The sequence below is a fragment of the Cardiocondyla obscurior genome, linkage group LG07, assembly GCF_019399895.1.
Source record: "Cardiocondyla obscurior isolate alpha-2009 linkage group LG07, Cobs3.1, whole genome shotgun sequence".
In the NCBI taxonomy this organism is placed as follows: domain Eukaryota; kingdom Metazoa; phylum Arthropoda; class Insecta; order Hymenoptera; family Formicidae; genus Cardiocondyla; species Cardiocondyla obscurior.
In genome coordinates this window covers 20,001-42,387 of record NC_091870.1, presented here as the reverse complement: position 1 = coordinate 42,387, position 22,387 = coordinate 20,001, and the positions used below count along the sequence as shown (strand labels likewise).

General features: G+C 34.1%; 2 protein-coding genes and 2 long non-coding RNA genes across 6 annotated transcripts; 1 reads left to right on the top strand and 3 right to left on the bottom strand.

The window, feature by feature from the left end:
• Positions 1-102: 102 nt before the first annotated feature.
• On the top strand, positions 103-4,588 carry LOC139103865 (SET and MYND domain-containing protein 4). Its single transcript, XM_070658947.1, has 13 exons — positions 103-194; positions 280-367; positions 931-1,107; positions 1,423-1,666; positions 1,773-1,950; positions 2,055-2,373; positions 2,528-2,771; positions 2,874-3,196; positions 3,321-3,394; positions 3,477-3,589; positions 3,683-3,980; positions 4,115-4,277; positions 4,373-4,588. The coding sequence occupies exons 3-13, from the start codon at positions 953-955 to the stop codon at positions 4,515-4,517; spliced, it is 2,256 nt and encodes a 751-aa protein (XP_070515048.1). The 5' UTR covers positions 103-194; positions 280-367; positions 931-952; the 3' UTR covers positions 4,518-4,588.
• Positions 3,682-8,470, bottom strand: LOC139103866 (uncharacterized). Of its 2 annotated transcripts, XR_011545957.1 has the most exons (12): positions 8,269-8,470; positions 7,916-8,111; positions 7,563-7,758; positions 7,214-7,409; positions 6,860-7,056; positions 6,507-6,702; positions 6,155-6,350; positions 5,802-5,997; positions 5,448-5,644; positions 5,095-5,290; positions 4,742-4,937; positions 3,682-4,653 (listed from the first exon to the last, which is right to left on the bottom strand). It is a non-coding gene; the product is annotated as an uncharacterized lncRNA (long non-coding RNA). The 2 variants fall into 2 exon arrangements; XR_011545958.1 differs by lacking the exon at positions 7,916-8,111 and having other exon boundaries at positions 8,269-8,468.
• Positions 8,471-8,684: 214 nt separating this feature from the next.
• Positions 8,685-9,327, bottom strand: LOC139104323 (uncharacterized). Its single transcript, XR_011546019.1, has 3 exons — positions 9,269-9,327; positions 8,930-9,086; positions 8,685-8,813 (listed from the first exon to the last, which is right to left on the bottom strand). It is a non-coding gene; the product is annotated as an uncharacterized lncRNA (long non-coding RNA).
• Positions 9,328-14,032: 4,705 nt separating this feature from the next.
• LOC139103999 (uncharacterized) lies at positions 14,033-15,611 on the bottom strand. Of its 2 annotated transcripts, XM_070659217.1 has the most exons (4): positions 14,856-15,611; positions 14,632-14,779; positions 14,283-14,449; positions 14,033-14,100 (listed from the first exon to the last, which is right to left on the bottom strand). In XM_070659217.1, exons 1-4 carry the CDS (start codon positions 15,064-15,066, stop codon positions 14,060-14,062), a joined length of 567 nt encoding a protein of 188 aa, XP_070515318.1. In that variant the 5' UTR covers positions 15,067-15,611; the 3' UTR covers positions 14,033-14,059. The 2 variants fall into 2 exon arrangements, 1 of the variants encoding a protein (XP_070515318.1); XR_011545980.1 differs by having other exon boundaries at positions 14,064-14,449; positions 14,632-14,795; positions 14,856-15,608.
• Between the last annotated feature and the right edge of the window lie 6,776 nt (positions 15,612-22,387).

Genomic DNA, 22,387 nt, shown 5'->3' with positions numbered 1-22,387 from the left:
TTATCGGAACTACCAAAATCGATGATGACATATATATATATATATATATATATATATATATATATCAGCATCGATTTTGGTAGTTCCGAAAATATCCGCCCACCAAATGCTTTCGGCGCTAACCGTCGCAAATTCATCGATCTTTCTAACCTCTCTCGCGATGTATTTGTAATGGGACCACTAACTTGAGCAATGTGAGTATCAAGCTTATTAGACAATGCGAAAAAATAGGTGTATTACATTTGTTTTGAAGTTGCTACACTTGAATGTTACTTTCAGGATTCAATTTTTACGGGACATGCGAGATTTCTTTGGAGTCACCTTTAAAATAGAACAAATTAAAAAAGAAAAAGAAGCATTATCAGAAGTATGTTTAACTTGTTTAGGTATAGATTATACTAATTTAAGTAAACATACTCTATAACACTGCAAATATTGTTATTACAAATAGATATAAAATATAATTTTTTATTTTTAATATTAACTGTATATTACAAAATGCTCATAGAGAAACATGTCACATCTGTACAACAATCTTATAATACAAATTTTTGTAAATGCTTTTGTAAATGCTTGTAAAACTTTCCAATACTTGCATCATGACTGTTAGAAATGGTTTACCGCGAGAGATTAGAATACTAACAATAAGATAAAGAAATATGTCCATCCTTCTCTAGTATCCAACGGCAGTCGAAGCGCTAGCTTCATACGGATCAGATTCTGTATTTGTGCGCGTAATGTACCGCGCGTGATACTAGAGTTGGGCTTTTCAAGATTTCGGAGTAGTCTGAATAAACTTTGGTTGGGTTCTCTGGTCAGCAGTAGCAAGCAGTAGTCAGTGATGATATAGTGCTATCAGATAGCACCGAAAGCAAGGGATCTCGTTTCCGAACTCGAGACCGATCATCATATTTTTTTCGTCGTTTACAGACCTTTCCGTCGGCGTCTGATTATGAACGTTGCGGACATCCCGATTGAAATGGAGTGGGATAAAGTCCTTGAAACCTTGAACAGCACGTTCAACTTCTCGCGACTTAGCAGTGAAATTAAAGACATTAAATGTGAAAAGGAGTTAATATCTCATTTGTTGCGCAATCAGGAGGTTATGTGAGTACGATTGTATACAAACTTGTGTCTCCCAGGAAGGCTTTTCACGATTTTGATTTGTTTAAATAATTCTTTTTGTTTTCTTAATTTTTAATTCTGACACGATAGAGAAAAGTCACGAGTTTGTTTTTTTGCAACAAATTTTTTATTTGTTTTTGTAATCTATTGATTAACTCTTTTCAGTAACATACTTATCTGTTATTAAAACTTTTTAGAGGTTTATTTTTTAACTAAATTTAGAGAATAAGTAAAAATGTTTCTTTATTTTAAGAAGAGTAAGTTGAAGTGTGTTATATGGTATTAATTGGGATACAGGAAGTTTGTACCTTTGTGGTTGAAAGATCTCTACAGTGCAAAAGATAAAAGGAAACAACAGAAAAACCTGGAAATATCATCAACTCTTAAGTTATCTGGGAATAAGGAATTTCAATCAAAAAACTATGCTGCATCTCTAGAATTGTATACGAAAAGTGCTTTATATGCTCCTTCCAATAGTGAAGAGCTGTCAATAGCAATTGGAAATAGATCAGCTTCTTTATATTATTTAAACAAATGGCAGGTAAGAAAAAAAATTTTTAATATAGACTATGAATATTGGTTTTATGTCAGTATTGAGTTTTTAAAATTTTAAATAAATTTATTTGTTTATTATGTGATAACACAAGGATTGCATCAAAGATATCAAACTGGCAATTAAATTAGGATATCCTGAGAGTTTACGCTACAAGCTGTATCTGCGTGCAGCTTATTGTTATTTGGAGTTAGGTAAAAGGAGATTGGTTGGTGAAACTATTTTACAATTGCGTAGCATACTAAAGTCTAATATGCCGATTGAAAAAAAAGGCAAGTATCAAAAACATATATTTAAGTTTGACCAAAAATATAATTTTTATTGTAGAGATGTTTCTTATATTTCTTACATAATAACGAATTATTGAAACTTTTAGAACGATTACAGAGACAAATAAGTGATATAACGTCGAAAATGTCATGCGTGGAAGATAATGCAGACATTACCACAGATGTTACAGAATTTCCTTTACCTCCTGAAATTACATATGGGGAAAATCCTAATTTTCGATTTGCATCAACAGCGGTGGAAATAAAATGCGCTCCAGAAAAAGGGAGATACGTCGTAGCTAATAGAGATATCAAAAGGGGTCAGATTTTATTTGTTGAAAAGGCATTTGCTTTTGTCCCATTAACTCATACTAAAATTGATATTTGTCACAATTGCTGTCGCTCAAGCAGTGATACTCTTGTACCGTAAGTTTTATATTTGGTTTTTGTTGAATAGAAAATTTTTTTTTTATAAATATTTTAACATTATACATATACATATATATATATATATATATATATATATATATATATATATATATATATATATATTTATATATTTATATATTAAATTACACAGATGTACAGAGTGCGTTGACAGTGTATATTGCAATATTAATTGTTGGGATGAAGCGCGCTCATCTTGCCATCGTTGGGAATGTGTTGGTAATCAAATGGGGCTTTGGTCACAGATTGGAATAGCTTATTTGGCTATAAGAATGCTATTCAAATGTACAACTGATGATAATAGACTCAATGAAGTGCGAGAGTTAGTGACTAATATTTCTAAAATTCAACCATATGATATTATTTCATATGGAATCGTAAGTAATATAATTTTTGTAAAAGCAATGCATGTGCATGGAAATTTTTAAATATAACCAAAATTTAATATTTTTATTATGTTAATTTCTCCTTTCTTTCAGACGTCTATTATGCTTATGATGTATTTATCAAAATATACAGATTTTTTTAAAGTTACTAATCTTAAAGAATGCTTAGCAAAGCTCTATACTGATTTTAATTGTGATCTTGCAACAGAGGGAGATGAACGATTGTATGTAAGTTCTCTATTGTTGAAACACATATTACAACTTATTTGTAATGGGCATTCAATCTCAAAGATAAATACAATAGCGGATAATAATAAAAATAAACTGCTTATTCAACAACAAGATAGAGTAGCTACAGCAATTTATCCCTCTGCAAGTATGATGAATCATTCTTGTGATCCTAATATAATTAATAGGTAATATATAATAAATTTCGATTAAAAGAAATGACAGTTATTTAATTATATAAGCGCATATGCATAAAAATGTGAATATTTGTACATACATGTAAGTAATAGTAACGACAATATTTTTTTTTAGCTTCTTAGGGCAAATTTTAATAACAAAAGCAATGCGGGATATTGCGGCGGGTGAAGAAGTTTTTAATTGTTATGGTACGTTAAAAGTTTATAATAACTTGATAAAATAATGTAGTTTAATCTTAATTTTTACTTAATTTTTAATATTATGGAGTAGGAACCGACTTTAGAAGAATGATGAGAAGAGATAGACAAGAAAAATTGGAAAGTCAATACTGCTTTAAGTGCAATTGTGCAGCTTGTACTATACCAGAATATGAAGATATTTTGGTAGATAAAATATATTTACAGTGTTGTACATTATTGTATTTTGTCAATATATTTATGGGTAGCAATTATATAAATTTTCGTTATTTTTTGTAGAAAAAGTTTACTGCGCTGAAATGTCCTGAATGTAAAGGTCCATTGAGTGACAATTGTCACTCATCTGTGTACTGCATTGATTGCGGTGCAGTAGTCTATGAAAATATTTATGGTTTTACATTGAGACAAGCTCAACATTATTTCACTAAAGCAAAAACATGCATACAAAATGGAAAGTACGATGAAGCATTAATTCAATTGAAAGAATGTTTGTTGCTTAGGAAAGATGCATTATACAAGTATCACGAGGATATAGCTCTTACCATGGATCTCATAGCAAAGGTGTACGCTATTACGGGTCTGTATCACTGCAATATAAATGTAAATATAATGACAGTAAAGACTGAATACGATATCTTTGATTTAATATCAGAAAAGCCGGCCTAGAAAGTTATAAGATTATTTTAATAACATTGTTACTTTCCAATTTAGGACAATGGTTGAACTCGATTTCATATCTTGAACATAGTATGGTGATCATTGAAGAAAGATATGGTTTTTACAGTATTGAAGTTTGTAACGAAATAAATAAATTAACAGATATATGTCTACAATATTTGCAAGAAGAATCTAATACATCATCAAAATTTTATAAGTAAATATAGCATTTTTATTTAGATTGTACTAAGTTATGTGTCCATTTGCGTTGTCTTTATCACAATGTGTTATAAATTTTTGTTTATGTTACAGAAACGTATTAAAAAAATCTCGACGATATTTAAATCGTGCTCAAGAAATTATAGATCTTTTTTATGGTCCATGGAATGAAATTTATCGTGAAATTGATGTGAAAAAAAAGATTCTTTCTTCTATTTTAAAAAATTTTAACGTCTGACACTATGTGTGAATTTTTGTAACAAATTATAACGTGAAACAAATAAATAAATAAAAAAACTGGGTCTCAAACAGTTGCTTTGCTAGATTCCTCTTCGAAATTCCATGTTCAGGAACTAGTGTGCACGCCGGCAGACCTAAAAATTAAAAAAAAAATTAATGACAGTTCTTTATACATTTGAAATTTAGTTAATAATATCTCCACTTTTAACCTCAAACACATACCTGTCACTTTTCAAACTCTTATAAAAAATAGTTCCCGTCCATGTAGAGCCTTGGAACTTTTTGGGCAGCAAGAGGAAGGTTTATATTTGATAAAAAATCCAACGGGGCACTCGAGGAATACGCTGAACTATTTTTACAAGCTGTAGAAGTGCAGTGAAACTTCTGTGACCCTCGCAGAACACCAATCACCAAGAATCTGAAATAAAAAATTATTTACAGTTAACTGAATATTTTAATTGTATTTAAAAAATTCTACTACACTTAAATAAACCAAATTTATGTCAGAAATTTAACTAAAAAGCTCCAAAAAAATTTATTTATGGATATCTCAACTTTTAACCTAAAACACATACCTGTCACTTTTCAAACTCTTATAAAAAATAGTTCCCGTTGATGTGCAAGCTTGACACTTTTTGGACAGCAATAGAAAACTTCAAAATTAATAAAAAATCCAACAGGATGGCCGAGGAAGCAGCAGAACTTTCTTGACAATGTGTAGAAGCACAGGAAAACTTTTCTGACCCTCGCAACTCTCCAGTCACCAGCAAACTGAAATATAAATTCATTCACAGTTAAAAGCAATATTAAATTGTAATTACAACATTCTACTACATTAAATAAAACAGAATTAAAGTTAGAAATTGAACTTGAATGCCTGAAAATAATTTTTTTAACACTATTTCAATTTTTAACCTACAACACATACCTCTCACTTTTTAAAAGTCTTATAAAAATTATTTCCTGATGATGTACAGGCTTGGCATTTTTTTGGCAGCGAGAGGAAGGTTTATATTTGAAAAAAAATCCAACTGGACACTCCAGGAATAAGCAGAACTCATTTCACAAGCTGTTCAAGTGCAATGAAACTTCTGCGACCCTCGCAAAACTCCAATCACCAAGAATCTAAAATATAAAATTTTTTACAGTTAAGAGAATAATTTAATTGTATTTAAAACATTTAAGTACACTTAAATAAACCAAATTTATGTCAGAAATATAACTAAGAAACTCCAAAAAAATTTATTTAAAGATATTTCAACTTCTAACCTAAAACACATACCTGTCACTTTTAAAACACTTATAAAAAATAGTTCCCGTCCATGTAGAGCCTTGAAACTTTTTGGGCAGCAACAGGAAGGTTCAAATTTGATAAAAAATCCAACGGGGCACTCGAGGAATACGCTGAACTATTTTTACAAGCTGTAGAAGTGCAGTGAAACTTCTGTGACCCTCGCAGAACACCAATCACCAAGAATCTGAAATAAAAAATTATTTACAGTTAACTGAATATTTTAATTGTATTTAAAAAATTCTACTACACTTAAATAAACCAAATTTAGGTCAGAAATTTAACTAAGAAACTACAAAAAAATTTATTTAAAGATATTTCAACTTCTAACCTAAAACACATACCTGTCACTTTTAAAACACTTATAAAAAATAGTTCCCGTCCATGTAGAGCCTTGAAACTTTTTGGGCAGCAACAGGAAGGTTCAAATTTGATAAAAAATCCAACGGGGCACTCGAGGAGAACGCAGAACTATTTTCACAAACTGTAGAAGTGCAGTGAAACTTTTGTGACCCTCGCAGAACACCAATCGCCAAAAAACTGAAATATAAAATTATTTACAGTTAAGAGAATAATTTAATTGTATTTAAAACATCCTACTACACTTAAATAAACCAAATTTAGGTCAGAAATTTAACTAAAAACTCCAAAAAAATTTATTTATGGATATCTCAACTTTTAACCTAAAACACATACCTGTCACTTTTCAAACTCTTATAAAAAATAGTTCCCGTTCATGTGCAAGCTTGACACTTTTTGGACAGCAATAGGAAACTTCAAAATTAATAAAAAATCCAACAGGATGGCCGAGGAAGCAGCAGAACTTTCTTGACAATGTGTAGAAGCACAGGAAAACTTTTCTGACCCTCGCAACTCTCCAGTCACCAGCAAACTGAAATATAAATTCATTCACAGTTAAAAGCAATATTAAATTGTAATTACAACATTCTACTACATTAAATAAAACAGAATTAAAATTAGAAATTGAACTTGAATGCCTGAAAATAATTTTTTTAACACTATTTCAAATTTTAACCTACAACACATACCTCTCACTTTTTAAAAGTCTTATAAAAATTATTTCCTGATGATGTACAGGCTTGGCATTTTTTTGGCAGCAAGAGGAAGGTTTATATTTGAAAAAAAATCCAACTGGACACTCCAGGAATAAGCAGAACTCATTTCACAAGCTGTTCAAGTGCAATGAAACTTCTGCGACCCTCGCAAAACTCCAATCACCAAGAATCTAAAATATAAAATTTTTTACAGTTAAGAGAATAATTTAATTGTATTTAAAACATTTAAGTACACTTAAATAAACCAAATTTATGTCAGAAATTTAACTAAGAAACTCCAAAAAAATTTATTTAAAGATATTTCAACTTCTAACCTATAACACATACCTGTCACTTTTAAAACACTTATAAAAAATAGTTCCCGTCCATGTAGAGCCTTGAAACTTTTTGGGCAGCAACAGGAAGGTTCAAATTTGATAAAAAATCCAACGGGGCACTCGAGGAATACGCTGAACTATTTTTACAAGCTGTAGAAGTGCAGTGAAACTTCTGTGACCCTCGCAGAACACCAATCACCAAGAATCTGAAATAAAAATTATTTACAGTTAACTGAATATTTTAATTGTATTTAAAAATTCTACTACACTTAAATAAACCAAATTTAGGTCAGAAATTTAACTAAAAACTCCAAAAAATTTATTTAAAGATATTTCAACTTCTAACCTAAAACACATACCTGTCACTTTTAAAACACTTATAAAAAATAGTTCCCGTCCATGTAGAGCCTTGAAACTTTTTGGGCAGCAACAGGAAGGTTCAAATTTGATAAAAAATCCAACGGGGCACTCGAGGAGAACGCAGAACTATTTTCACAAACTGTAGAAGTGCAGTGAAACTTCTGTGACCCTCGCAGAACACCAATCACCAAGAATCTGAAATAAAAAATTATTTACAGTTAACTGAATATTTTAATTGTATTTAAAAAATTCTACTACACTTAAATAAACCAAATTTAGGTCAGAAATTTAACTAAAAAACTCCAAAAAAATTTATTTAACGATATTTCAACTTCTAACCTAAAACACATACCTGTCACTTTTCAAACTCTTATAAAAAATAGTTCCTGTTGATGTGCAAACTTGACACTTTTTGGACAGCAATAGGAAACTTCAAAATTAATAAAAAATCCAACAGGATGGCCGAGGAAGCAGCAGAACTATTTTCACAAACTGTAGAAGTGCAGTGAAACTTTTGTGACCCTCGCAGAACACCAATCGCCAAAAAACTGAAATATAAAATTATTTACAGTTAAGAGAATAATTTAATTGTATTTAAAACATCCTACTACACTTAAATAAACCAAATTTAGGTCAGAAATTTAACTAAGAAACTCCAAAAAATTTTATTTAAAGATATTTCAACTTCTAACCTAAAACACATACCTGTCACTTTTAAAACACTTATAAAAAATAGTTCCCGTCCATGTAGAGCCTTGAAACTTTTTGGGCAGCAACAGGAAGGTTCAAATTTGATAAAAAATCCAACGGGGCACTCGAGGAGAACGCAGAACTATTTTCACAAACTGTAGAAGTGCAGTGAAACTTTTGTGACCCTCGCAGAACACCAATCACCAAGAATGTGAAATATAAAATTATTTACAGTTAACAGAATAATTCAATTGTATTTAGAACACTCTAATACACTTAAATAAACCAAATTTAAGTCACAAATTAAACTAAAAAACTCCAAAAAAATTTATTTATGAATAACTCAACTTTTAACCTAAAACACATACCTGTCACTTTTAAAACACTTATAAAATATAGTTCCCGTCCATGTAGAGCCTTGGAACTTTTGGGCAAAAGGGAGGTTTAAATTTAATGAAAAATCCAACCGGGCACTCGAGAAAAACGCAGAACTATTTTCACAACTTGTTCAAGTGCAGTGAAACTTCTGTGACTCTCGCAGAACACCAATCACCAAAAATCTGAAATAAAAAATTATTTACAGTTAACAAAATAATTCAATTGTATTTAGAACACTCTACTACACTTAAATAAACCGAATTTTAGTCTGAAATTTAACTTAGAAGCCTGAACTCACTCTGCAAAGTGTTAGTGCTATCTGGAGTACTAAGTAAGTCGAAAATTTTTCTCTTGCACCAGGAATGGTCAGAGAGACTTCTGCGGCTTTCCCGGGTCTTCGGACAGTTTCCTTGGTTAGTTTCCGTCGCGAACCTTTCGTTCCCAAAGCGCCAAATCTGTAAATAAAGCAGAAGTATTTTTAAATTAAAACTAAAAATCTCATAAGTGACACATTGAGGTTAAAGTTATATTTTGACTATTTTCTCACTTTTTAATTAATTGAGGCTCTCGAACAATCTAAAATCGGTCCCTCACGATAGAGGAGGGTACTCTAATTAAATTCTAACGCATGACATACCTGAATTAACTCTGCAAAGTGTTAGTGCTATCTGGAGTACTGGGTAAGTCGAGGATTTTCTCTTGCACCAGAAATGGTCAGAGAAACTTCTGCGGCTTCCCGGGTCTCCGGACGGTTTCCTTGGTTAGTTTTCGTCGCGAACCTTTCGTCCCCAAAGCGCCAAACCTGTAAATAAAGCAGAAGTATTTTTAAATTAAACCTAAAAATCTCATAAGTGACACTTTGAGGTTAAAGTTATATTTTGACTATTTTCTCACTTTTTAATTAACTGAGGCTCTCGGGCAATCTAAAATCGGTCCCTCACAATGAAGGAGAGTATTTTAATTAAATTCTAATGCATGACATACCTGAATTCACTCTGCAAAGTGTCAGTGCTATCTGGAGTACTGGGTACGAAGATTTTTCTCTTGCACCAGGAATGGTCAGAGAGACTTCTGCGGCTTCCCCGGAACTCCGGATGGTCTCGTTGGTTAGCTGCCGTCACGTATCTTTTGCCTATAAAGTTTAAAGCCTGTAAAACAAATAGAAATATTTGTTTTTCTGACTTTAAACTTTAATCAATAACACATACCTGTCACTTTTAAAACTTTTATAAAAATTAGTTTCCGTTGATGCACAGTCTTGGCACTTTGTGGGAATAAAAGACGATTTAAATTTGTTAAAAATCCAACCGGACACTCGAGGAAACAGTTGATCTTCCACAAACGAATAAAATAAACATAAAATATTTTGCGTAAAATATTCACCAATGGAGACACAGCATTAATACTGGCATTCATGAAACGACTCGATTAATAAAATAATGTAAAAATACTTAATAAATAGCATTAAATTGTTGTAAATTAACGAGCAAAATACGATTAAGTATAAAAACTTATAAATAACGCAAAAAACAAACGTAAAATGTCAATCGATTAATTTCAACCAATAGGAACACAGCATTAATACTGACATTCATGAATCGATTCAAACAATAAACTATTGTAAAATTACTTAATAAATATCATTAAATTGTTGTAAATTACCGTGCAAAATACGATTCAGTTTAGAAACTTATAAATGACGCAAAAAAGAAGTGTAAAATGTCATTCGATTAATTTGAACCAATAGGAACACAGTATTAGTACTGACATTCATGAAACGACTCGATTAACAAAATATTGTAAAAATAATTAATAAATAGCATTAAATTGTGGTAAACTAAATTGCAAAATACGATTTAGTATAAAAACTTATAAATAACGCCAAAAACACGTGCAAAATGTCACTCGATTATTTTCAACCAATAGGAACACAGCATTAGTACTGACATTCATGAAACGATTCGATTAATAAAATATTGTAAAAATAATTAATAAATATCATTAAATTGTTGTAAATTGACGTGCAAAATATAATTTAGTACAAAAATTTATAAATAACGCAAGAAAAAAATGTAAAATGTCATTCGATCGATTTCAACCAATAGGAACACAGCATTAGTACTGACATTCATGAAACGATTCGATTAATAAAATATTGTAAAAATAATTAATAAATATCATTAAATTGTTGTAAATTGACGTGCAAATTATAATTTAGTACAAAAATTTATAAATAACGCAAGAAAAAAATGGAAAATGTCATTCGATCGATTTCAACCAATAGGAACACAGCATTAGTACTGACATTCATGAAACGATTCGATTAATAAAATATTGTAAAAATAATTAATAAATAGCATTAATTGTTGTAAACTAACTTGCAAAATACGATTTAGTATAAAAACTTATAAATAACGCCAAAAACACGTGCAAAATGTCACTCAATAAATTTCAACCAATAGGATCACAGCATTAGTACTGACATTCATGAAACGATTCGATTAATAAAATATTGTAAAAATAATTAATAAATAACATTAATTGTTGTAAACTAACTTGCAAAATACGATTTAGTATAAAAACTTATAAATAACGCCAAAAACACGTGCAAAATGTCACTCGATTATTTTCAACCAATAAAAACACAGCATTAGTACTGACATTCATGAAACGATTCGATTAATAAAATATTGTAAAAATAATGAATAAATATCATTAAATTGTTGTAAATTGACGTGCAAAATATAATTTAGTACAAAAATTTATAAATAACGCAAGAAAAATATGTAAAATGTCATTCGATCAATTTCAACCAATAGGAACACAGAATTAGTACTGACATTCATGAAACGATTCGATTAATAAAATATTGTAAAGATAATTAATAAATAGCATTAATTGTTGTAAACTAACTAGCAAATGGAATTTTCTCTTGCACCAGAAATGGTCAGAAAGACTTTTGCGGCTTCCCGGGTCTCCGGACGGTTTCCTTGGTTAGTTTCCGTCGCGAACCTTTCGTCCCCAAAGCGCCAAACCTGTAAATAAAGCAGAAGTATTTTTAAATTAAAACTAAAAATCTCATAAGTGACACATTGAGGTTAAAGTTATATTTTGACAATTTTCTCACTTTTTAATTAACTGAGGCTCTCGAGCAATCTAAAATCGGTCCCTCACGATAGAGAAGGGTACTCTAATTAAATTCTAACGCATGACATACCTGAATTCACTCTGCAAAGTGTTAGTGCTATCTGGAGTACTGGGTAAGTCGAGGAATTTTCTCTTGCACCAGGAATGGTCAGAGAGACTTTGCGGCTTCCCGGGTCTCCGGACGGTTTCCTTGGTTAGTTTCCGTCGCGAACCTTTCGTCCCCAAAGCGCCAAACCTGTAAATAAAGCAGAAGTATTTTTAAATTAAAACTAAAAATCTCATAAGTGACACATTGAGGTTAAAGTTATATTTTGACAATTTTCTCACTTTTTAATTAACTGAGGCTCTCGAGCAATCTAAAATCGGTCCCTCACGATAGAGGAGGGTGCTCTAATTAAATTCTAACGCATGACATACCTGAATTCACTCTGCAAAGTGTTAGTGCTATCTGGAGTACTGGGTAAGTCGAGGAATTTTCTCTTGTACCAGGAATGGTCAGAGGGACTTCTGCAGCTTCCCGGGTCTCCGGACGGTTTCCTTGGTTAGTTTTCGTCGCGAACCTTTCGTCCCCAAAGCGCCAAACCTGTAAATAAAGCAGAAGTATTTTTAAATTAAAACTAAAAATCTCATAAGTGACACATTGAGGTTAAAGTTATATTTTGACAATTTTCTCACTTTTTAATTAACTGAGGCTCTCGAGCAATCTAAAATCGGTCCCTCACGATAGAGGAGGGTACTCTAATTAAATTCTAACGCATGACATACCTGAATTCACTCTGCAAAGTGTTAGTGCTATCTGGAGTACTGGGTAAGTCGAGGAATTTTCTCTTGCACCAGGAATGGTCAGAGAGACTTCTGCAGCTTCCCGGGTCTCCGGACGGTTTCCTTGGTTAGTTTTCGTCGCGAACCTTTCGTCCCCAAAGCGCCAAACCTGTAAATAAAGCAGAAGTATTTTTAAATTAAAACTAAAAATCTCATAAGTGACACATTGAGGTTAAAGTTATATTTTGACAATTTTCTCACTTTTTAATTAACTGAGGCTCTCGAGCAATCTAAAATCGGTCCCTCACGATAGAGGAGGGTACTCTAATTAAATTCTAACGCATGACATACCTGAATTCACTCTGCAAAGTGTTAGTGCTATCTGGAGTACTGGGTAAGTCGAGGAATTTTCTCTTGCACCAGGAATGGTCAGAAAGACTTCTGCAGCTTCCCGGGTCTCCGGACGGTTTCCTTGGTTAGTTTTCGTCGCGAACCTTTCGTCCCCAAAGCGCCAAACCTGTAAATAAAGCAGAAGTATTTTTAAATTAAAACTAAAAATCTCATAAGTGACACATTGAGGTTAAAGTTATATTTTGACAATTTTCTCACTTTTTAATTAACTGAGGCTCTCGAGCAATCTAAAATCGGTCCCTCACGATAGAGGAGGGTACTCTAATTAAATTCTAACGCATGACATACCTGAATTCACTCTGCAAAGTGTTAGTGCTATCTGGAGTACTGGGTAAGTCGAGGAATTTTCTCTTGTACCAGGAATGGTCAGAGGGACTTCTGCAGCTTCCCGGGTCTCCGGACGGTTTCCTTGGTTAGTTTCGTCGCGAACCTTTCGTCCCCAAAGCGCCAAACCTGTAAATAAAGCAGAAGTATTTTTAAATTAAAACTAAAAATCTCATAAGTGACACATTGAGGTTAAAGTTATATTTTGACAATTTTCTCACTTTTTAATTAACTGAGGCTCTCGAGCAATCTAAAATCGGTCCCTCACGATAGAGGAGGGTACTCTAATTAAATTCTAACGCATGACATACCTGAATTCACTCTGCAAAGTGTTAGTGCTATCTGGAGTACTGGGTAAGTCGAGGAATTTTCTCTTGCACCAGGAATGGTCAGAGAGACTTCTGCAGCTTCCCGGGTCTCCGGACGGTTTCCTTGGTTAGTTTTCGTCGCGAACCTTTCGTCCCCAAAGCGCCAAACCTGTAAATAAAGCAGAAGTATTTTTAAATTAAAACTAAAAATCTCATAAGTGACACATTGAGGTTAAAGTTATATTTTGACAATTTTCTCACTTTTTAATTAACTGAGGCTCTCGAGCAATCTAAAATCGGTCCCTCACGATAGAGGAGGGTACTCTAATTAAATTCTAACGCATGACATACCTGAATTCACTCTGCAAAGTGTTAGTGCTATCTGGAGTACTGGGTAAGTCGAGGAATTTTCTCTTGCACCAGGAATGGTCAGAGAGACTTCTGCAGCTTCCCGGGTCTCCGGACGGTTTCCTTGGTTAGTTTTCGTCGCGAACCTTTCGTCCCCAAAGCGCCAAACCTGTAAATAAAGCAGAAGTATTTTTAAATTAAAACTAAAAATCTCATAAGTGACACATTGAGGTTAAAGTTATATTTTGACAATTTTCTCACTTTTTAATTAACTGAGGCTCTCGAGCAATCTAAAATCGGTCCCTCACGATAGAGGAGGGTACTCTAATTAAATTCTAACGCATGACATACCTGAATTCACTCTGCAAAGTGTTAGTGCTATCTGGAGTACTGGGTAAGTCGAGGAATTTTCTCTTGTACCAGGAATGGTCAGAGGGACTTCTGCAGCTTCCCCAGGTCTCCGGACGGTTTCCTTGGTTAGTTTTCGTCGCGAACCTTTCGTCCCCAAAGCGCCAAACCTGTAAATAAAGCAGAAGTATTTTTAAATTAAAACTAAAAATCTCATAAGTGACACTTTGAGGTTAAAGTTATATTTTGACTATTTTCTCACTTTTTAATTAACTGAGGCTCTCGAGCAATCTAAAATCGGTCCCTCACAATGGAGGAGAGTATTTTAATTAAATTCTAATGCATGACATACCTGAATTCACTCTGCAAAGTGTCAGTGCTATCTGGAGTACTGGGTACGAAGATTTTTCTCTTGCACCAGGAATGGTCAGAGAGACTTCTGCGGCTTCCCCGGAACTCCGGATGGTCTCGTTGGTTAGCTGCCGTCACGTATCTTTTGCCTATAAAGTTTAAAGCCTGTAAAACAAATAGAAATATTTGTTTTTCTGACTTTAAACTTTAATCAATAACACATACCTGTCACTTTTAAAACTTTTATAAAAATTAGTTTCCGTTGATGCACAGTCTTGGCACTTTGTGGGAATAAAAAAGACGGTTTAAATTTGTTAAAAAATCCAACCGGACACTCGAGGAAACAGTTGATCTTCCACAAACGAATAAAATAAACATAAAATATTTTGCGTAAAATATTCACCAATGGAGACACAGCATTAATACTGGCATTCATGAAACGACTCGATTAATAAAATAATGTAAAAATACTTAATAAATAGCATTAAATTGTTGTAAATTAACGAGCAAAATACGATTAAGTATAAAAACTTATAAATAACGCAAAAAACAAACGTAAAATGTCAATCGATTAATTTCAACCAATAGGAACACAGCATTAATACTGACATTCATGAATCGATTCAAACAATAAACTATTGTAAAATTACTTAATAAATATCATTAAATTGTTGTAAATTAACGTGCAAAATACGATTCAGTTTAGAAACTTATAAATAACGCAAAAAAGAAGTGTAAAATGTCATTCGATTAATTTGAACCAATAGGAACACAGTATTAGTACTGACATTCATGAAACGACTCGATTAATAAAATATTGTAAAAATAATTAATAAATAGCATTAAATTGTTGTAAACTAAATTGCAAAATACGATTTAGTATAAAAACTTATAAATAACGCCAAAAACACGTGCAAAATGTCACTCGATTATTTTCAACCAATAGGAACACAGCATTAGTACTGACATTCATGAAACGATTCGATTAATAAAATATTGTAAAAATAATTAATAAATAGCATTAAATTGTTGTAAATTGACGTGCAAAATACGATTTAGTACAAAAATTTATAAATAACGCAAGAAAAAAATGTAAAATGTCATTCGATCAATTTCAACCAATAGGAACACAGCATTAGTACTGACATTCATGAAACGATTCGATTAATAAAATATTGTAAAAATAATTAATAAATAGCATTAATTGTTGTAAACTAACTTGCAAAATACGATTTAGTATAAAAACTTATAAATAACGCCAAAAACACGTGCAAAATGTCACTCAATAAATTTCAACCAATAGGAACACAGCATTAGTACTGACATTCATGAAACGATTCGATTAATAAAATATTGTAAAAATAATTAATAAATAGCATTAATTGTTGTAAATTAACTTGCAAAATACGATTTAGTATAAAAACTTATAAATAACGCCAAAAACACGTGCAAAATGTCACTCAATAAATTTCAACCAATAGGAACACAGCATTAGTACTGACATTCATGAAACGACTTGATTAATAAAATATTGTAAGAATAATTAATAAATAGCATTAAATTGTTGTAAACTAACTTGTAAAATACGATTTAATATAAAAACTTATAGATAACGCAAAAAACAAATTTAAAATGTCATTCGATTAATTTGAACCAATAGGAACACAGCATTAATACTGACATTCATGAAACGACTCGATTAATAAAATATTGTAAATATACTTAATAAATAGCATTAAATTGTTGTAAATTGATGTAAAATAGCCTAGCTCTTCTGTCGCGAAATAAAATTTTGGTGGACGGTCAGTTCGTGCCACTCTTTATATGCACCTGATACTTTTAGAATTTGTATCAGGTGCATATAAATCAAGGAAGTGGCACGAACTGACCGTGCCACCTTCTTTAGAAAATTTGAAATATCTCGTGACCAGAAAAGCTAGGCTATTGCGCTTTTTTGTTCGACGCGGGCTTTCAAGCCCTTCAAAACGAGCTTTCGATCAGACCCCTACGACGCCTGTGGACCGAGATATTAACGATCAAAGTTTTTCGGAAAATGTGAAATATCTCGCGAACCAGAAGAGCTAGGCTATTGCGCTCTTTTTTGTTCGACGCGGGCTTTCAAGCCCTTCAAAACGAGCTTTCGATCAGACCCCTACGACGCCTGTGGACCGAGATATTAACGATCAAAGTTTTTCGGAAAATGTGAAATATCTCGCGAACCAGAAGAGCTAGGCTATTGCGCTCTTTTTTGTTCGACGCGGGCTTTCAAGCCCTTCAAAACGAGCTTTCGATCAGACCCCTACGACGCCTGTGGACCGAGATATTAACGATCAAAGTTTTTCGGAAAATGTGAAATATCTCGCGAACCAGAAGAGCTAGGCTATTGCGCTCTTTTTTGTTCGACGCGGGCTTTCAAGCCCTTCAAAACGAGCTTTCGATCAGACCCCTACGACGCCTGTGGACCGAGATATTAACGATCAAAGTTTTTCGGAAAATGTGAAATATCTCGCGAACCAGAAGAGCTAGGCTATTGCGCTCTTTTTTGTTCGACGCGGGCTTTCAAGCCCTTCAAAACGAGCTTTCGATCAGACCCCTACGACGCCTGTGGACCGAGATATTAACGATCAAAGTTTTTCGGAAAATGTGAAATATCTCGCGAACCAGAAGAGCTAGGCTATTGCGCTCTTTTTTGTTCGACGCGGGCTTTCAAGCCCTTCAAAACGAGCTTTCGATCAGACCCCTACGACGCCTGTGGACCGAGATATTAACGATCAAAGTTTTTCGGAAAATGTGAAATATCTCGCGAACCAGAAGAGCTAGGCTATTGCGCTCTTTTTTGTTCGACGCGGGCTTTCAAGCCCTTCAAAACGAGCTTTCGATCAGACCCCTACGACGCCTGTGGACCGAGATATTAACGATCAAAGTTTTTCGGAAAATGTGAAATATCTCGCGAACCAGAAGAGCTAGGCTATTGCGCTCTTTTTTGTTCGACGCGGGCTTTCAAGCCCTTCAAAACGAGCTTTCGATCAGACCCCTACGACGCCTGTGGACCGAGATATTAACGATCAAAGTTTTTCGGAAAATGTGAAATATCTCGCGAACCAGAAGAGCTAGGCTATTGCGCTCTTTTTTGTTCGACGCGGGCTTTCAAGCCCTTCAAAACGAGCTTTCGATCAGACCCCTACGACGCCTGTGGACCGAGATATTAACGATCAAAGTTTTTCGGAAAATGTGAAATATCTCGCGAACCAGAAGAGCTAGGCTATTGCGCTCTTTTTTGTTCGACGCGGGCTTTCAAGCCCTTCAAAACGAGCTTTCGATCAGACCCCTACGACGCCTGTGGACCGAGATATTAACGATCAAAGTTTTTCGGAAAATGTGAAATATCTCGCGAACCAGAAGAGCTAGGCTATTGCGCTCTTTTTTGTTCGACGCGGGCTTTCAAGCCCTTCAAAACGAGCTTTCGATCAGACCCCTACGACGCCTGTGGACCGAGATATTAACGATCAAAGTTTTTCGGAAAATGTGAAATATCTCGCGAACCAGAAGAGCTAGGCTATTGCGCTCTTTTTTGTTCGACGCGGGCTTTCAAGCCCTTCAAAACGAGCTTTCGATCAGACCCCTACGACGCCTGTGGACCGAGATATTAACGATCAAAGTTTTTCGGAAAATGTGAAATATCTCGCGAACCAGAAGAGCTAGGCTATTGCGCTCTTTTTTGTTCGACGCGGGCTTTCAAGCCCTTCAAAACGAGCTTTCGATCAGACCCCTACGACGCCTGTGGACCGAGATATTAACGATCAAAGTTTTTCGGAAAATGTGAAATATCTCGCGAACCAGAAGAGCTAGGCTATTGCGCTCTTTTTTGTTCGACGCGGGCTTTCAAGCCCTTCAAAACGAGCTTTCGATCAGACCCCTACGACGCCTGTGGACCGAGATATTAACGATCAAAGTTTTTCGGAAAATGTGAAATATCTCGCGAACCAGAAGAGCTAGGCTATTGCGCTCTTTTTTGTTCGACGCGGGCTTTCAAGCCCTTCAAAACGAGCTTTCGATCAGACCCCTACGACGCCTGTGGACCGAGATATTAACGATCAAAGTTTTTCGGAAAATGTGAAATATCTCGCGAACCAGAAGGGCTAGGCTATTGCGCTTTTTTTTGTTCGACGCGGGCTTTCAAGCCCTTCAAAACGAGCTTTCGATCAGACCCCTACGACGCCTGTGGACCGAGATATTAACGATCAAAGTTTTTCGGAAAATGCTCTCGTGCGCGGAGGAGAGAAAAGATAGAACAAAATTTTATTAACAAAAAATGTTTCTACTGATTTTCCCCATCTTTCTACCTGCGCAGATTTTTTTTTTTTTTTTTGGTTTTTGCCCTCGTGCGCGCAGGGGAGGAGAGATAGAACAAAATTTTATTAACAAAAAATGTTTCTACTGATTCCCCCCATCTTTCTACCTGCGCAGATTTTTTTTTTTTTTTTGGTTTTTGCCCTCGTGCGCGCAGGGGGAGAGATAGAACAAAATTTTATTAACAAAAATGTTTCTACTGATTCCCCCATCTTTCTACCTGCGCAGATTTTTTTTTTTTTTTGGTTTTTGCCCTCGTGCGCGCAGGGGAGAGATAGAACAAAATTTTATTAACAAAAATGTTTCTACTGATTCCCCATCTTTCTACCTGCGCAGATTTTTTTTTTTTTTTTTTGCCCTCGTGCGCGCAGGGGGAGAGATAGAACAAAATTTTATTAACAAAAATGTTTCTACTGATTCCCCCATCTTTCTACCTGCGCAGATTTTTTTTTTTTTTTGGTTTTTGCCCTCGTGCGCGCAGGGGGAGAGATAGAACAAAATTTTATTAACAAAAATGTTTCTACTGATTCCCCCATCTTTCTACCTGCGCAGATTTTTTTTTTTTTTTTGGTTTTTGCCCTCGTGCGCGCAGGGGGAGAGATAGAACAAAATTTTATTAACAAAAATGTTTCTACTGATCCCCCATCTTTCTACCTGCGCAGATTTTTTTTTTTTTTTTGGTTTTTGCCCTCGTGCGCGCAGGGGGAGAGATAGAACAAAATTTTATTAACAAAAAATGTTTCTACTGATTCCCCCATCTTTCTACCTGCGCAGATTTTTTTTTTTTTTTTTTTGCCCTGTGCGCAGGGGGAGAGATAGAACAAAATTTTATTAACAAAAATGTTTCTACTGATTCCCCCATCTTTCTACCTGCGCAGATTTTTTTTTTTTTTTTGGTTTTTGCCCTCGTGCGCGCAGGGGGAGAGATAGAACAAAATTTTATTAACAAAAATGTTTCTACTGATTCCCCATCTTTCTACCTGCGCAGATTTTTTTTTTTTTTTTGGTTTTTGCCTTCGTGCGCGCAGGGGGAGAGATAGAACAAAATTTTATTAACAAAAATGTTTCTACTGATTCCCCCATCTTTCTACCTGCGCAGATTTTTTTTTTTTTTTGGTTTTTGCCCTCGTGCGCGCAGGGGGAGAGATAGAACAAAATTTTATTAACAAAAATGTTTCTACTGATTCCCCCATCTTTCTACCTGCGCAGATTTTTTTTTTTTTTTGGTTTTTGCCCTCGTGCGCAGGGGGAGAGATAGAACAAAATTTTATTAACAAAAATGTTTCTACTGATTCCCCCATCTTTCTACCTGCGCAGATTTTTTTTTTTTTGGTTTTTGCCTTCGTGCGCGCAGGGGGAGAGATAGAACAAAATTTTATTAACAAAAAATGTTTCAATTTATGTCCCCCTTTTTTCTACCTGCGCAGATTTTTTTTTTTTTTGGTTTTTGCCCTCGTGCGCGCAGGGGGGAAGAGATAGAACAAAATTTTATTAACAAAAAATGTTTCAATTTATGTCCCCTTTCATTCTACCTGCGAAATTTTTTTTTTTTTTTGGTTTTTGCCTTCGTGCGCGCAGGGGGGAAGAGATAGAACAAAATTTTATTAACAAAAAATGTTTCTACTAATTCCCCTTATCTTTCTACCTGCGCAGATTTTCTTTGTTTTTTTTAAAATCTGTTTTACCGACCAATTTTAAATTAAAAAATCTTTTTTACCGACCGATTATAAGTCGGTAAAAAAAAATCTGCATTACCGACAGTCGGTAAAAAATTTTCGCGCAGGTTTTCGGCCGGCGGCAAAAACAAGAATTTTTAGCCTTTTGGCGCAAAAAATTTTGATCGTCAAGAAAAAAAAATTTTTTTTTTTTTTTTTTAAATCTGCTTTACCGACCAATTTTAAGTTAAAAACCTGTTTTACCGACCGATACTATGTCGGTAAAACAGAAATCTGCATTACCGACAGTCGGTAAAAAATTTTCGCGCAGGCCTTCGGCCGGCGGCAAAAACGAGAATTTTTAGCCTTTTGGCGCAAGGAATTTTGATCGTCAAAAAAAAAAAAATTTTTTTTTTTTTTTTTTAAATCTGCTTTACCGACCAATTTTAAGTTAAAAATCTGTTTTACCGACCGATTATATGTCGGTAAAACAAAAATCTGCATTACCGACAGTCGGTAAAAAATTTTCGCGCAGGCCTTCGGCCGGCGGCAAAAACGAGAATTTTTAGCCTTTTGGCGCAAGGAATTTTGATCGTCAAAAAAAAAAATTTTTTTTTTTTTTTTAAATCTGCTTTACCGACCAATTTTAAGTTAAAAATCTGTTTTACCGACCGATTATATGTCGGTAAAACAAAAATCTGCATTACCGACAGTCGGTAAAAAATTTTCGCGCAGGCCTTCGGCCGGCGGCAAAAACGAGAATTTTTAGCCTTTTGGCGCAAGGAATTTTGATCGTCAAAAAAAAAAATTTTTTTTTTTTTTTAAATCTGCTTTACCGACCAATTTTAAGTTAAAAACCTGTTTTACCGACCGATACTATGTCGGTAAAACAGAAATCTGCATTACCGACAGTCGGTAAAAAATTTTCGCGCAGGCCTTCGGCCGGCGGCAAAAACGAGAATTTTTAGCCTTTTGGCGCAAGGAATTTTGATCGTCAAAAAAAAAAAAATTTTTTTTTTTTAAATTCTGTTTTACCGACCCGTATAAAATTGAAAAACCTGTTTTACCGACCGATTATATGTCGGTAAAACAAAAATCTGCATTACCGACAGTCGGTAAAAAATTTTCGCGCAGGCCTTCGGCCGGCGGCAAAAACGAAAATTTTTAGCCTTTTGGCGCAAGAAATTTTGATCGTCAAAAAAAAAAAATTTTTTTTTTTTTTTTTTAAATCTGCTTTACCGACCAATTTTAAGTTAAAAACCTGTTTTACCGACCGATACTATGTCGGTAAAACAGAAATCTGCATTACCGACGGTCGGTAAAAATTTTCGCGCAGGCCTTCGGCCGGCGGCAAAACGAGAATTTTTAGCCTTTTGGCGCAAGAATTTTGATCGTCAAAAAAAAAAATTTTTTTTTTTTTTTTTAAATCTGCTTTACCGACCAATTTTAAGTTAAAAATCTGTTTTACCGACCGATTATATGTCGGTAAAACAAAAATCTGCATTACCGACAGTCGGTAAAAATTTTCGCGCAGGCCTTCGGCCGGCGGCAAAACGAGAATTTTTAGCCTTTTGGCGCAAGAAATTTTGATCGTCAAAAAAAAAAATTTTTTTTTTTTTTTTTTAAATCTGCTTTACCGACCAATTTTAAGTTAAAAAACCTGTTTTACCGACCGATACTATGTCGGTAAAACAGAAATCTGCATTACCGACGGTCGGTAAAAAATTTTCGCGCAGGCCTTTGGCCGGCGGC